The sequence below is a fragment of the Desmodus rotundus genome, chromosome 7 (genome assembly GCF_022682495.2).
Source record: "Desmodus rotundus isolate HL8 chromosome 7, HLdesRot8A.1, whole genome shotgun sequence".
NCBI lineage: Eukaryota > Metazoa > Chordata > Mammalia > Chiroptera > Phyllostomidae > Desmodus > Desmodus rotundus.
This window is the reverse complement of record NC_071393.1, coordinates 128,627,129-128,639,735: the sequence shown is the minus strand read 5'-3', so window position 1 is coordinate 128,639,735 and position 12,607 is coordinate 128,627,129. Positions and strand designations below refer to the sequence as shown.

Genomic DNA, 12,607 nt, shown 5'->3' with positions numbered 1-12,607 from the left:
TTTACTGTGCATCACGCTAAAGGAGCAATGAGAAGAGAATAGATACGTCTGTCTGCAAAGAGCTGTGGGCCCACAGAGACCATACTTCAGAGGGTGGACCGCTCCCTCACATTGTAGGGAGCGTCCTCACTGCCTCACACTCAGACGGCAAACTTGTGTAAGATGAGAGCAGCGGAGGATCGTTTTGTATGCGTTCCACATAGACAGAAATGCCAAGGCGTCCTCGGGCTGTGACATTGCTGTCTCACTTTTCGGGCGCTCTTTGCTCTGCCCTCTTTCATTTGCCCGTCATAGTAGTTGCCAGAGAAACCGTCGGTATTGGAAGAGCTGTGATCTTGGTACTCTCCTTTGTAAAAGCCCGGGTGGACCCATGGTTTGGTTCCGGGCCGTGTTCCAGCTCAGCCTTATTTCTTACTGTAGTCCACCTCCAACCAAACAGCATACTCAGTCCTCCAGATACAGCTGCTGTTTTTCTATTTCCTTTTCATTTCCTATTCTTTCTTCTACCTTAAAGTGGGCCTGATCTCGAACAGTTTGTCTGTTAATCTCACCTAGTCTTCCAGTAGCATTTCCTGCATAAAGAATGCTTTGTGTAGCACCCCGCTCCTCAAGTCCAAAACCAAACCCTGGGGTGTTTTTTTTTCCTTTGACCCTGCATAATATTTTGCGTCTTTGATAAGGCGCTTACATTTTACAGGTAATTGTTGACTCATCTTACACTTTCTTCCACCCAATGGAATGTAAGGTCACTGAGGGGAGGAAGGATGCCATTTATTTTGTGCCCTTCCCACAAGCATATATTCTTACGCATAGATTAATAGATTGTCAGCAAATACTTGTTTTGTAAGTAACACAAACCAGATCATGGTGTTTGAGTCTTTCCCTAACAACAGTACCGGGTGGTAAACTGTTAACCTCCTGAGTGGCATCACAGCTCATTTCATCTCTACAAAAGCCCTTTCAAAAAGCCCTTTGAGGGCTTTTCTAGCCAGCAAAGTTGAATAAAACTCAGGGACATTTGAGGGCAGTTGTCTGCTGTTTACCAACTTACTGCTCTTTCCACCAGAGGGTGCTATTGGGTAACATTTCTTCAAAGTACTAATAGCTGTTCTAAATGGGCTTTGACGGGCTGCCCTTGAGGAAGAATTTCACTGGATTATTAAAAACTCAGGAAAGACCTGCAGTCTTTTGTATGTAATAATTATACATTAAGGAAGTACATCAGTGACATAAGCCTGCATAGGTATATCTCTTAGGGAACTTTATCATTTGGGGCAGTTGTAGGGGTTATTTAATGTACAAGAAAGTTAATGGTAAAAAATAATTAACTAGTAATCAGAGCAGTTAATCAGTGCTCTCACCTTAGGAAGGCTGTGATTTCACATGTTAAAAGCAAGGGGGTGTCAGAATTCATTGCTCATTGGATTTGGAAGCTGGATAAAATGATTTGCGAGGTTTCTTAAGACTTACACTTTGATGATAAGTTACATTCTAGAGTTTTAGCCTGGAAACAGGAAAGTTGCGGGCTATTTGTAAATTTTTCTTACGGTGACATTTCTTGTCTAGCCCTGCACTGTCTTTAAAGTGATTGACATTAAGTCACATTCACAGGAAGGAGGGTTGCGTTAACAAAAATAGGGAGCACAAAGATCAGAGGCACTCCAAGTTTCTTTGAAATCTGACTTCAATGTAATGTAATAGAAATAGGGGAGGTCAGATTCACGGAGACAGAAAGTAGGATTGTGGTTGCCGGGGGAAGTGGAGTTACTGTTTATTGAGTGTGGTGTTTCGGCTGGGAGGAGGCCAGGAGTTCTGGCGGTGGATGGTGGAGAGGGTTGTGCAATAATGTGAATGTCCTCAGTGCCACTGAACTCTGCACTTAAAAGTGATTAAAACAGTGAATATTGTGTGTATTTTACCACAATAATAGAAAACTAGGGAAGAGACTTCATCTCATTGAAGTTATCTAAATAGTGTGAAATCTAATTTGCATTTAATCCAAAAGTGCAGGGAAGATGTTTCGTCTTGTAAAGTGCCTAAATAAAAGCAGTTTGATTGTTACTCTTTTGTTTGAAGCCATCAAGCCAATTTGCAGGTAGAGTCACTGCAGGAACAGTTGAATGTCGTCTCCAAGCAAAGGGATGAAACTGCCCTGCAGCTTACTATGTCTCGGGAGCAAGTGAAGCAGTATGCTCTGTCGCTGTCCAACCTGCAGATGGTACTGGAGCACTTCCAGCAAGGTAAGCGTGTGGTCAGTCTTCCGGTGAGGTTATCGGGAGGTTTGGCTTGTTCCAGTGATGTTTCAGACTAGAATTGGGGAAATGGGCGTCTTTGAAAGGTTGCCCAGTTGTACAGGGGAGGATATGTAGCCATTAACCAGTTAATTTAGACTGTTTACAGTTAAGACTAGAGAACGTAAGCTGTATATAGTAATTACTAAAATTTGTCTTAGTATCACATGACCAGTTAAGCGTGGGGAGGCTGTAAGGGTAACGTAAAGAGGATGCTCCTGCAGTCATGCGTGGAATGCAAAGGAAGAGAGTCACATGCAGGAAAGATGGTTCAGTTTTGAGATCCCAGGTGGAGGTTGAACCTACTTAAAGAGTTGATTATCAGTAATTGTTCTCCTTTGAAAAATTGCGGAACCTGTTCTTAGCTCTTCATCTATATTTTGAGGTAACTGTTTTCTAGTCCCAGTGGAAAATAATTTTTTGGAGACACAATAACGATAACCAAATATGCTTTTTCACATCTACTTCCCCTCCTCAGAGTTACTCCCCTCTGAGATCATTTACGCATCCATTTGTTTATTCATACATTTAGTAATTTTTGGCAGTGAATTACCTGCTGGTGGGGAGCAGGAGGGTGATTAGGGGATGTGAGGCTAGGAAGTAACAGGAGTTTCAGCTTTGCGCCCAAGTTAAACTCTGAACTTGAACACTGTGGACCTTCAGGGTTACTCATATGGTTGAAATCTTGAATTTCAAGTTTAAGTGTTTTCTAGATCCACTCTACATAATACCGAAGTGAACATGTGTACGAAATAGTGTGGGACTGAGGCCGTAGGGAAAGCTTTGCTCCAACTATTTCCTCCAACGAGGAAATACTTGAGTGGAGTTCTGGAGGGAGGGAAGAGTTTGTGAGAAGGCCCAGGTGGGGAAGGGTTTAGGCAGAGGAGACTGACCTTGTTACCTTAATTCCAGTTAAGACCGTCACTGAGGCATGCATAATTGTTGAGACATATGAACTGTTTCTGTTGAATTATTAAAATTTCAAGTGGTGTAAAACTCTAATTTTATCACGATTGCAAAATACTATGTAACTTTTTTCCTCTTTAGAAGAAAAAGCTGTGTATTCTGCTGAACTAGAAAAGCACAAACAGCTGGTAGCTGAATGGAAGAAAAAGGCAGACAGTCTGGAAGGGAAACTGATGTCCGTACAGGTGCGTTGAAATAATTTTCCCTGTTACATTATTATTTATGAAGCAATTACTTGTAGAATCGTCATCCTGAAAATAATTTCCCGAACAGTTACTTTAGTTTGAGTGACTGATCTGTCCCCCGTGCCGTGGCATCCTAGTGAACAAGGTACTCAGGATTTTCCTCGTGTGACTAACAGCAAATAGGAGGTGGTAGGGTACCATATTGTAATTTGGGGGCACAGGTGAGTATTTTAGAGATCAATGAAGAAAAAACAAATTAATCTACAATTTTAACTTTATAATTTTCTTTTTTCAACAAAATATATTGGGTACTTTATTTCACATGGATTGAAATAATATATGTTACCCCATTAGATCTTTTTGGCAGCATAATCCTTTAAAATATGTTTTCTCTTTATTCTACATTTTATACATACAAAAATTTATATATAAGATAGAAACAAAATGAACCCTTATGGAGAGATATGACACGAAGTGACTTGCTTTTACATTTAGGATAAACTTTTCTAAGTTTGATTAGATTCTGGTGATAACCGGTGGAAAATAAAATTTGTGTACCTGTCATTGGTGATGCATATGCTATTCAGGTGCATTAATATTCCAAATAAGTGAAGGCATAGTTCCTATAAAGTTTTGAAATTGTTAAATATTGCAGAACTGTCTGCAGAACAGTATGTAAGTAATATGTATAAAATACAAGAACAGGAACGCAGCAAACGCCCACACACCCCCTGCCCAGTGTGGGGGACAGAGTGCCGTCCCTTGAGGTTCCTCGTCCCACCCTTCCTTACCGCCGCCGCCTCCGGCATGTTGTTTACCAGCCCTCGTCGTCATGTGTGCTTTCATCGCGCACGTTTGTATCCTCAGACAGTGCGTGGTGTGGTTTTGCAGAGTTGTGAACTCTGTATAAGTGGCACTTTGAACTATATGTACATCGAATAATTTTCCTGAGGCTTGTTTTGCTTAGTAGTCTGTCCATGAGTTTCAGCCATGTTGCTGTGTACAGATTGTTCGTTGTTTTTACTGCTCTATTCATTGCATGAGTATATAATTTATTTACCCATTTTATTGATGAAGACATTTTCATTATCTGCTCTTCAAACAGTGTGGTTATGAACTTCCTCGTTCATATCTTCTGTACGTATTACAGGAGTATCGTCCAGATGTGTGCCTTGATGGGAACTGCTGAGTCGGGATATGTATGAGCAATTTCTACTTCGTTAGGTGGTGGCACACGGTTTTCTAAAGCGGTTGTGCTAGTTTATCCCTGCCAGTGCTACGCAAGAGTTCTCGTTCTATGTCCTTGGCAGCACTTGGCATTATAAGATTTTTTTTTTAAAGATTTTATTTATTTTATTTTTGGACAGAGGGGAAGAGAAGAAGAGAGGGAGAGAAACATCAGTGTGTGGCTGCCTCTCACACTCCCCCCACTGGGGACCTGGCCCGCAACTCAGGCATGTGCCCCGACTGGGAATCAAACCTGCAACCCTTTGGTTTGCAGGCTGGCGCTCAATCCACTGAGCCACACCAGTCAGGGCTATAAGGGTATTTTTAACTTTTTGCCAGTGTGGTAGGGACAGAGGGCTCTCTTCTTCTGGTTTTAGTTTGCATTACTAATGAGGTCATGCATCTTTTTTTTTTTAAGATTTATTTTATTTTTGGAGAGAGGTCGAAGGAGAGAGAAAGAGAGGGAGAGAAACATTAATGTGTAGTTGCTTCTCACACCACCCTCCCCCCCTGCAACTGGGGACCAGGCCTGCAACCCAGGTATGTGCCCTGACTGGGAATCGAACCTGAAACCCTTTGGTTCACAGGCTGACGCTCAATCCACTGAGCCACCCCAGCCAGGGCGAGGTCAAGCATCGTTGAATGTTTATTGGGCATTTATGGTTACTTCCTGGTCAGCTCATTAATACATTAAAAAAAGTATTTTATCCAACACGTTTAGTTGCTTTTATTGGGAGCAGAGTATCTGGTCTGTCATATTGTTCGAATAAAAGTCAGATCTTCTTTTTAAACTAGGTTGTTTTTTTTTTAACTTAAAATGTAATATATTTAGAAAAAGTAAAATTAATCAGAAGAAACAAAAGGCAATTAGTAAAGATAAAAGCTGAGATTAATGAAATAAAAACCAAACAATGGTAGAAAGAGTAACAAAATCTGAATATTAATTTTTGAAAAAGTTTTAGTATAGTTTTAGCTTTAATAATTTATTAAATATAAACAAAATTAGGTTAAAATAGCATTTAAACTTCTTTTTCACAAGGTTTGGTGTTGTGGATTTTGAGTATTAAATCTTCATGTGTGACGCGTGTGTGAAGGCACACGTTGGTACGTACGATACACACACCTCTGAGATCTAGTGTTGTCAGCTCCACGAGGAGCTGACGGTGTGACTGTGGGGCCCGGCCGAGCAAGTCCACACTGTGGTCCTGGCAGTCAGAACACAGAGGTCGCAAGTGTGCCAGCCGGGACTCGCAGGCACAGGCCGAGCTGTCGTCCGCAGGTGCTTCGGAAGGGCCAGCGCCGGTGGGACGGACTCCAAGGGCAGGGGCCAGAGTTGCCGTCCGCAGAAGGAATTCCTTCTGTGTGGGTGGAACCCTCAGGCCTGCTTTCAAGGATTTTCACCTGGTTCAGTCCGTTGAAACTGGTCCGCCCTGGGTATCCAGGATCATGTAGGTGCCTTCCTTAAATTGAGGAGAGGCTTTGATTATATTTACAAATACCTTCACAGCACGATCTAGACTCAGTGTGGTTGAATACTGGGGGCTACAGTCTGTGCGAGATGACACATCGAAAAAGGTACCACATTCTGCTTCAAGATGGCAAAACTTGACCTGAAGTTTTCGTGAGTGAATACTCCAGAATAGCTGAGAAAACTGTGCAGAGGAACAGCACTGAGGAGGGGCTTACTGAGCACTGAAGCAGAGCCATGAAGCAGCACCATGCTGACTGGGTTAGTGGGAGAGATGGGAAATTCAGGAACAGAGCTCAGGATAGATTTGAGAATTTAAAACTAAACCATAAACTGAACTAATTTAAGGGGAAAAGATAGATTATCTAAGGAATGATGTGGGTACAACTGGCTTTCTATATGAAACGAAATAAAACTGGACCCGTTTCACACCGCACACAGAGTTAAATTCCACGCGTAGCAAAGCGAGGGTGCTCAGCTGGAGCGGTGCTGGAAATCGGGGGTGTCTGTGGTCATTTCAGTGACTGCATGGGTTTTCCTGGCATTTGTGGTCAGGGCCAGGACGGTAAAAACACTTCCATTAAGAAACGTTATTTTAAAGATGTAGCTATTTTTAGAAGTAAATTTCTTACAAGCAAATCTGGAAGACCGCACGTGCAGTGTAGGGGCAAGGAGGAGCCTCAGCATGACTCAGCCTCAAAAAGGTGTGAGCGCAAAGGAGAGCACGTTCGCCCGCGTACAGTTCAAACACTTGTGCACGCGAGAATACTCAGTAGGCAAACGGCAGATCGGGCGAGTAGTATTTTAGCACCACTGACGGGCCATCTCTCCCATAAAGTGTGCTCTCACAGACTGACGGGAGGAGGACAGCTCGGTGGGAAGATGGGCAAGGCACGTGAAGAGGTTTCCACAGAAGAGCAGATCCGGCCATTGTGTAATGGTGAAAAAAATGCTCAGCCTCACCGGCAGTTAGGGAAATAAAAAGTACTCACGAAACATCAGTTTATACCCATCAGGCTTACAGAACCTAGAGCATTTGTTGCCGTCATTTTTGACTTTTCGTATCTGCTCTTTGTAACTTTTGTTCTGTACTGTCACTCTTTTTATATTTGTCACCATGTCTTTTTGTATTGCAGCCTCTTTTCCTAATTAGTTCCTCTAAAAAGGGACAGTGCTGTGCTGTGAAGCGTGGGTCCCGTCTTTGCCACTCAGTTGCACGATCTTGCCCAAGTGCACCAGCGGAAATGGGGAGGGTTGACTGACTCCAAGGTGTCTTCCGGCCCTATAGTTTGTGAAATAGTTCTGACATGCTGCATTTCAATTCCCTTCCCTTCCTCAGGAGCGTTTGGATGAAGCAAATGCTGCGTTGGATTCAGCATCAAGACTCACAGAGCAGTTAGATTTAAAGGAAGAACAAATTGAACAACTTAAAAAACAAAGTAGGTTTTTTTCCTTTTCCTTTTTTCCTGCATACTAGTGTTGAATCAAATGCCTTCCCCCATGCATTAGTAAAGTTGAGTGAGACCAACTTCTGTGGGTGGGTGACGTCCATTTCCACCTCCCATAACCGGTGTGCTTCCATTCGAATGTGGTCGTAAGTTAACCTAGCGAAACCAGAGTCATAAGTTGGCCCTGCCTGTCCAGTTAGTTTTCCTTGGCATTGAGGCAGTCAGGCTGTGTTGGCCACCACCCCGCTGACCATCAAGGGGGCTGATATGACTGACCTGACCTCTGAGGTTTATGACCTCTCCCTAATCAGTCTGTGTTCGTCGTCCCTACAGCGGCCTGCTGTGTTAGAGAGTGCAGTGTTGTCTAGTAAAGGGAGCGTCTTGTGTGATGAATGCCAGGGCATGCCTGGCTTTACCTGCAGGCCACTCCTGTCATAAGCCCTGTCACTTCCCTGAGTTGGGTCCTGTGCTTAGGGTTGTCACCTGGGCCTCAGATAAGCAGGTGGCTCATAAGTGCTTTGTTGAATCTAATGTGACAAAGATGGCATGTCCTCATTCAGTCTCTGATTTAAGGGTCCCCAGGGATGTAAAGCTTTCTAGGGCTGCCTTTAGTAGTTAACCATGTAACGCTATCAGAAGGTGTAGGGGAACCTAGAAACGCACCACCTTTTGGTGTCTGGGGTAGTCACAGTCATACCAAGGCACGTGATTAAGGAATTAAGAAATATCACCTAAAATAATACAGAAATTGGAAACAGCGAACCTGGAAGGAGATGACGCAGCAGAGATACTGTCAGACAACAGAAACAGCGACCTGGGCGCTGAGCAGGCAGGAACCTCTGAAACCCGGGTGCCAGAGGACAAGCCAGAGTCCGGCAGGCGGCAGGAGACGAGAGATTTTTAGGAATACAAAAAGATAAGGTTGGTCATGTGAGGTGGTTTTCCTCCAGGAAACTTGAATCTGAGGCAGATTACTGGCCAACTAGAAGTCCTCTGTTCGCTGTGTACGACCTGGCCAGCCTGGCGATCGTGAACCCCGTCGGGGGCCTGGACGCGGGCTGACAATTGCGTATGGGGGGGCCGTGGACGTTTTATGTAACACGTACTGTGTGTTGGGTCTCCTTTCTTTCTTTTTTAAAATTTTTGTTGTTACTCAATTACAGTTGTCTGCCTTTTCTCCCCATCCCTCCACCCCACCCTAGGGTCTCCTTTCTTTTACTCTTCACACGCAATCTAAAGTAGGTGGTGGTAGTTGCATTGTATGAGTCCAAGAAGCTGAGATTTGAACTCTGGTCTTTTACCCTTGGCCAAAGTCATGTTCTCTGCGTGTTTGCCATATTCCTTCCTGTCAGCAAAGGGCACTGTGTAGTCTGAGTTATACTTGCTCTGGGCCTCTCCATCTCCTTTGAAGAGGGACGGTCTCTTCTCTGCTGTGCCCTGAGTGTTGAATGGCTGCCTGTGTCTGGAGGCGGGATGCACTGGGAAACCAGTCTAGGTAGGTCTTGAAGGCCAGTGCGGCCGCAGCGTTATCTGGAAGACTTAGGGACAGCCCAGAGCGGACCCCCGGGCCCCGAGGGGTTAGCCCGAGGACCGCTGCAGCACAGCGCTACACTCGCGGAGCTGAAAAGGCAGTGTTCTGAAGCAGCCCCTCGGTCTGTGGCAGCGCAGGGCCGAATGTCATGCTGTTGCAGTGTCTGAGGCCACATCCCCTTTTGGACATCTACCCGCGTCATTCCCGGTGGGTAGTGGTAAGAACAAATTCTGTGACTTACTGGGCTTGATAAACATGACCAGTGGCCCTTCGCTACTTAGGGCTTTCTCAGGCACCCATTTCAGCACCCAGTCGCAGTGGGGCATTTTCAGATTTGGTTATAAATGACAAGGCTTAGGTGGCCTAGACCCCTATTCATATAAAAAAATTACAATTAATATTCATTGTAAGTGTATAGTAACATTGAGAGTCGATGTTCGCTACAGAAAAAGCCCTAATGATGCTTTTCCACTGGTGCTCGGAAGGGCAGGCGAAAGGCCAGTGCCACACAGACGGGAAGGGGAGCAGATAGGCTCTGTTATGTCTTCAGCCCTTCTTGCCCTTTGCAGCTCTTAACAGTCTGCTCTTTTATTACCTAAGTGCTTGATATTGCTTTTGTATCTCCGAACACTGGTGTGATTTTATTTTCTCAAAGCTACACTCTTGATTTGATAATATAAATAACACTTTGATTGGCTTGGTTGTTTCAAAAGAATCACTGTATATTTTCTTTCATAGATCATTAAGTACTTTAAATGTTGATTGATGCTGTAATACTGTACTTTATTTTTAACACAAAACTTGGCCAGACAGCAAAAATATTTGCCAGGAGAAACAATTTTGAAAAGGACAGATTGGCTTTTGTTGCAAGAAAGTACATAGAGACTTGAATCGTAGAGGCAAAGTATTGTTTTATTCCTAAGCATCTGTAGACTGATGATTAGTTGATATGCAGTTTCAACATTTAAACAATATTAGGAAACTCATTTTAAAAAGTGATATTTTATTGGAAATGCTGATTATGTCATTGCTACCAGAAATGAGCTGATTCAGTCTGGTCAAACATGAAAAGGGAGCTGTTGCGTATAACACCAGTGTTAAAACAGCAAATTGTTGGTGATTTCAGTCATTCTTAGAAGACATCATTGTTGGTGCCGTGTACGTGCAACTGTGCGCATGAGCTCAGGGTGTTTGCAGGCTCTGCATGGAAAGTAGGAAGGTGCCTTATCAGGCGTTAAATAATTAATGAGAACCAAGTACTTGGCTTCATTTTCAGTGTTGCATGAGATACTGGATAGGATCCCTTTTATTCAAGGAAAAAAAATACAGAACAGAATGTAGAAACACCACAGGTTCATAATTTAAGGCAAGGGTGCACAACACTGCTTATAAGACAATGCATATTTAATTCCTCAAGAATCCCATGGGGTCAGGAACAGTCCAAGGGCGGGAGGAGCTGGAGCAGAGCCCTACATCGGTAATTTCAGGGCTTTCACCCCCAAAATGTAAGAACTTTCTCTCTCTTCATCCCCTGCCCCCTGTGGGAAATAACAATGAAAGAAAACCCCAAGATGATATAGGTGCTATGTTTAATAGATAATGTTGGCTAGTAGAAGAATTACTGCTTTCCTTCCTTTTAGAAATTATTCTTGCAAAGTTTTACCTGAAAGTACTCTTTTTTGAATAGCTCCAAAGACTTATTTCACATATCATCCCATACTTTTACTGATTTTTCTATGAAACAGATAGGACAGTGTCTTTCATTAACTATTCTGAGTTGTTCAGAGTTCATAATTTCTATGGAATTGTCACTCACGGGAAAATATGCCCCCTGGGGAAACCTAGACCACACCCGAGCCATTGACAGGCGCGTCACCTTGCTGCATTTGTGGCCAGCTTTTCCCTCTTTCACCTCCTGTTCTTTGTCATCATTCTTAAGATAAAGTCCTGTTTAAATGAAGGCAACGGGATAAAACTGAAATAGTACAAAATACTTTTTGTTTTGATAACTATTATTCAAAAGAGCGAATTTTGTGGTACACAAAGAAAAATAAGTTTCATAAACAAGTTCAGATTCTAGCATTGGGAAAATCTTTTGGCCTGTCTGCTGGTTTATACCCATATCTTCCAGGGCCCCATAACTAATATTTTTTTAAGGAAGGTTTGGTGACTGCTTTTTAAAGTAAGTATGAGTTGAGAATGGAAAGTTTTCTTAGAGTGTTTTTTAAAGAAAATCTAGAATACCGTAAAAATGAGACCTAGTAAACCTGCTGGGGCATTTTAAAACTACAAATATAAAAGAAGTTTAAAATATTTTTCATGGAACTGACTTTCTGGTGTTGGATGGTAGAGTTTTTATTTCAAATAAAGACATTCCGTTTTCCAGGACATGATTTATACAAGAACACATATAATGTCCTATTGAACATAGGCCAAATGCATTCCCAGACGCTTTGTTACCCAAACCTTTTGAGGGATTTCTTTATAGATGTTTTTGGCAGAAGTGGTGATTTTAGAGGAAACATATAAGAAATACCAGATGCAGTTTTCTGAATTGCCATAAATGGTTAAAAAAATTATTTGTGATGTTATAAACATCTGGGTATACTACACAATGCCAAAATTTTAGTTAAGAAAAAAGTTTCTATCAGTTAGATAAATAATTAAGCCCTTTTCAACTTAATGGTTCTATTTTTACATGTGTGTTCTATTAATTCTTCCAAGTATAAAGGCAAAAGGAAGTTCTGTAGAGATGAGAATGTTTTGAATTAATATGTTTTGTGTATTTTCCTTCATATGGTTGAGTAATTCAGAGCATAAATCATTTATTTCTTTTGTCCTGCGTTCTGTTCTTCCTAGATATTCTCCCCTCCCAGAGAGAAATCAGTCATTCTTTCATTTATTTATCAAAAATTCATTGTTTGCTGTGGTGTGTTACCAAGCGCTAAAATAGGCACTAGAGCTACAAAATAGGGGACAGGTTGACAGGCACAAAGGGGAAGACTACCAGTAATTCCATACATGCAACAAATTGTTTCAAGAGGAAGGAGCAATCCCTTCTACGCGGTAATGGTGGTGTGGATGGGTAGAAAGGCTAGTGAAGGTGTACTTGACCTCACTCGACTGAGGAATGGCTATAACCGAGCAGACAGGGAATGGGGGAAGGACATTCTGGATGGAGGGAGGAATTCATGTGAAACTATGTGACCAAATCTGGAAACTGGGACTAGTATGACCAGAGTAACATGCACACATGTGTGCAGTGTTGGTGTGGAGTGCTGAGTGGACGGAGGTCAGAGTGGTTTGCTGTGTGAAGAAACACTGTGAGTGTGGATCACAAACACAGATTGTGAACAACTGGGGCCCAAATTATAATCCGGAAGCGCAGGTAGGACTGAGTAGAGATTGTGGTGAATTGGAGAGTTTCCTACAGGAGCAGCAAATTCTCGGCCCCGCTCAAGTCCTGCCGTAGAGGAAGGTGGGCCCAGTGT

At 42.8% G+C, this 12,607-nt stretch overlaps 1 protein-coding gene across 3 annotated transcripts in view; it reads left to right on the top strand.

The window, feature by feature from the left end:
* Positions 1–12,607, top strand: part of TRIP11 (thyroid hormone receptor interactor 11) — a 62,588-nt gene that overhangs the window by 36,502 nt on the left and 13,479 nt on the right. For all 3 annotated transcript variants that reach the window (XM_024568319.4, XM_045201265.3, XM_024568321.4), the window contains exons 14-16: positions 2,077–2,240; positions 3,339–3,442; positions 7,477–7,576. In XM_024568319.4, the coding sequence (XP_024424087.2) occupies positions 2,077–2,240; positions 3,339–3,442; positions 7,477–7,576 (368 nt within the window). The remainder of the gene's footprint in view (positions 1–2,076; positions 2,241–3,338; positions 3,443–7,476; positions 7,577–12,607) is intronic.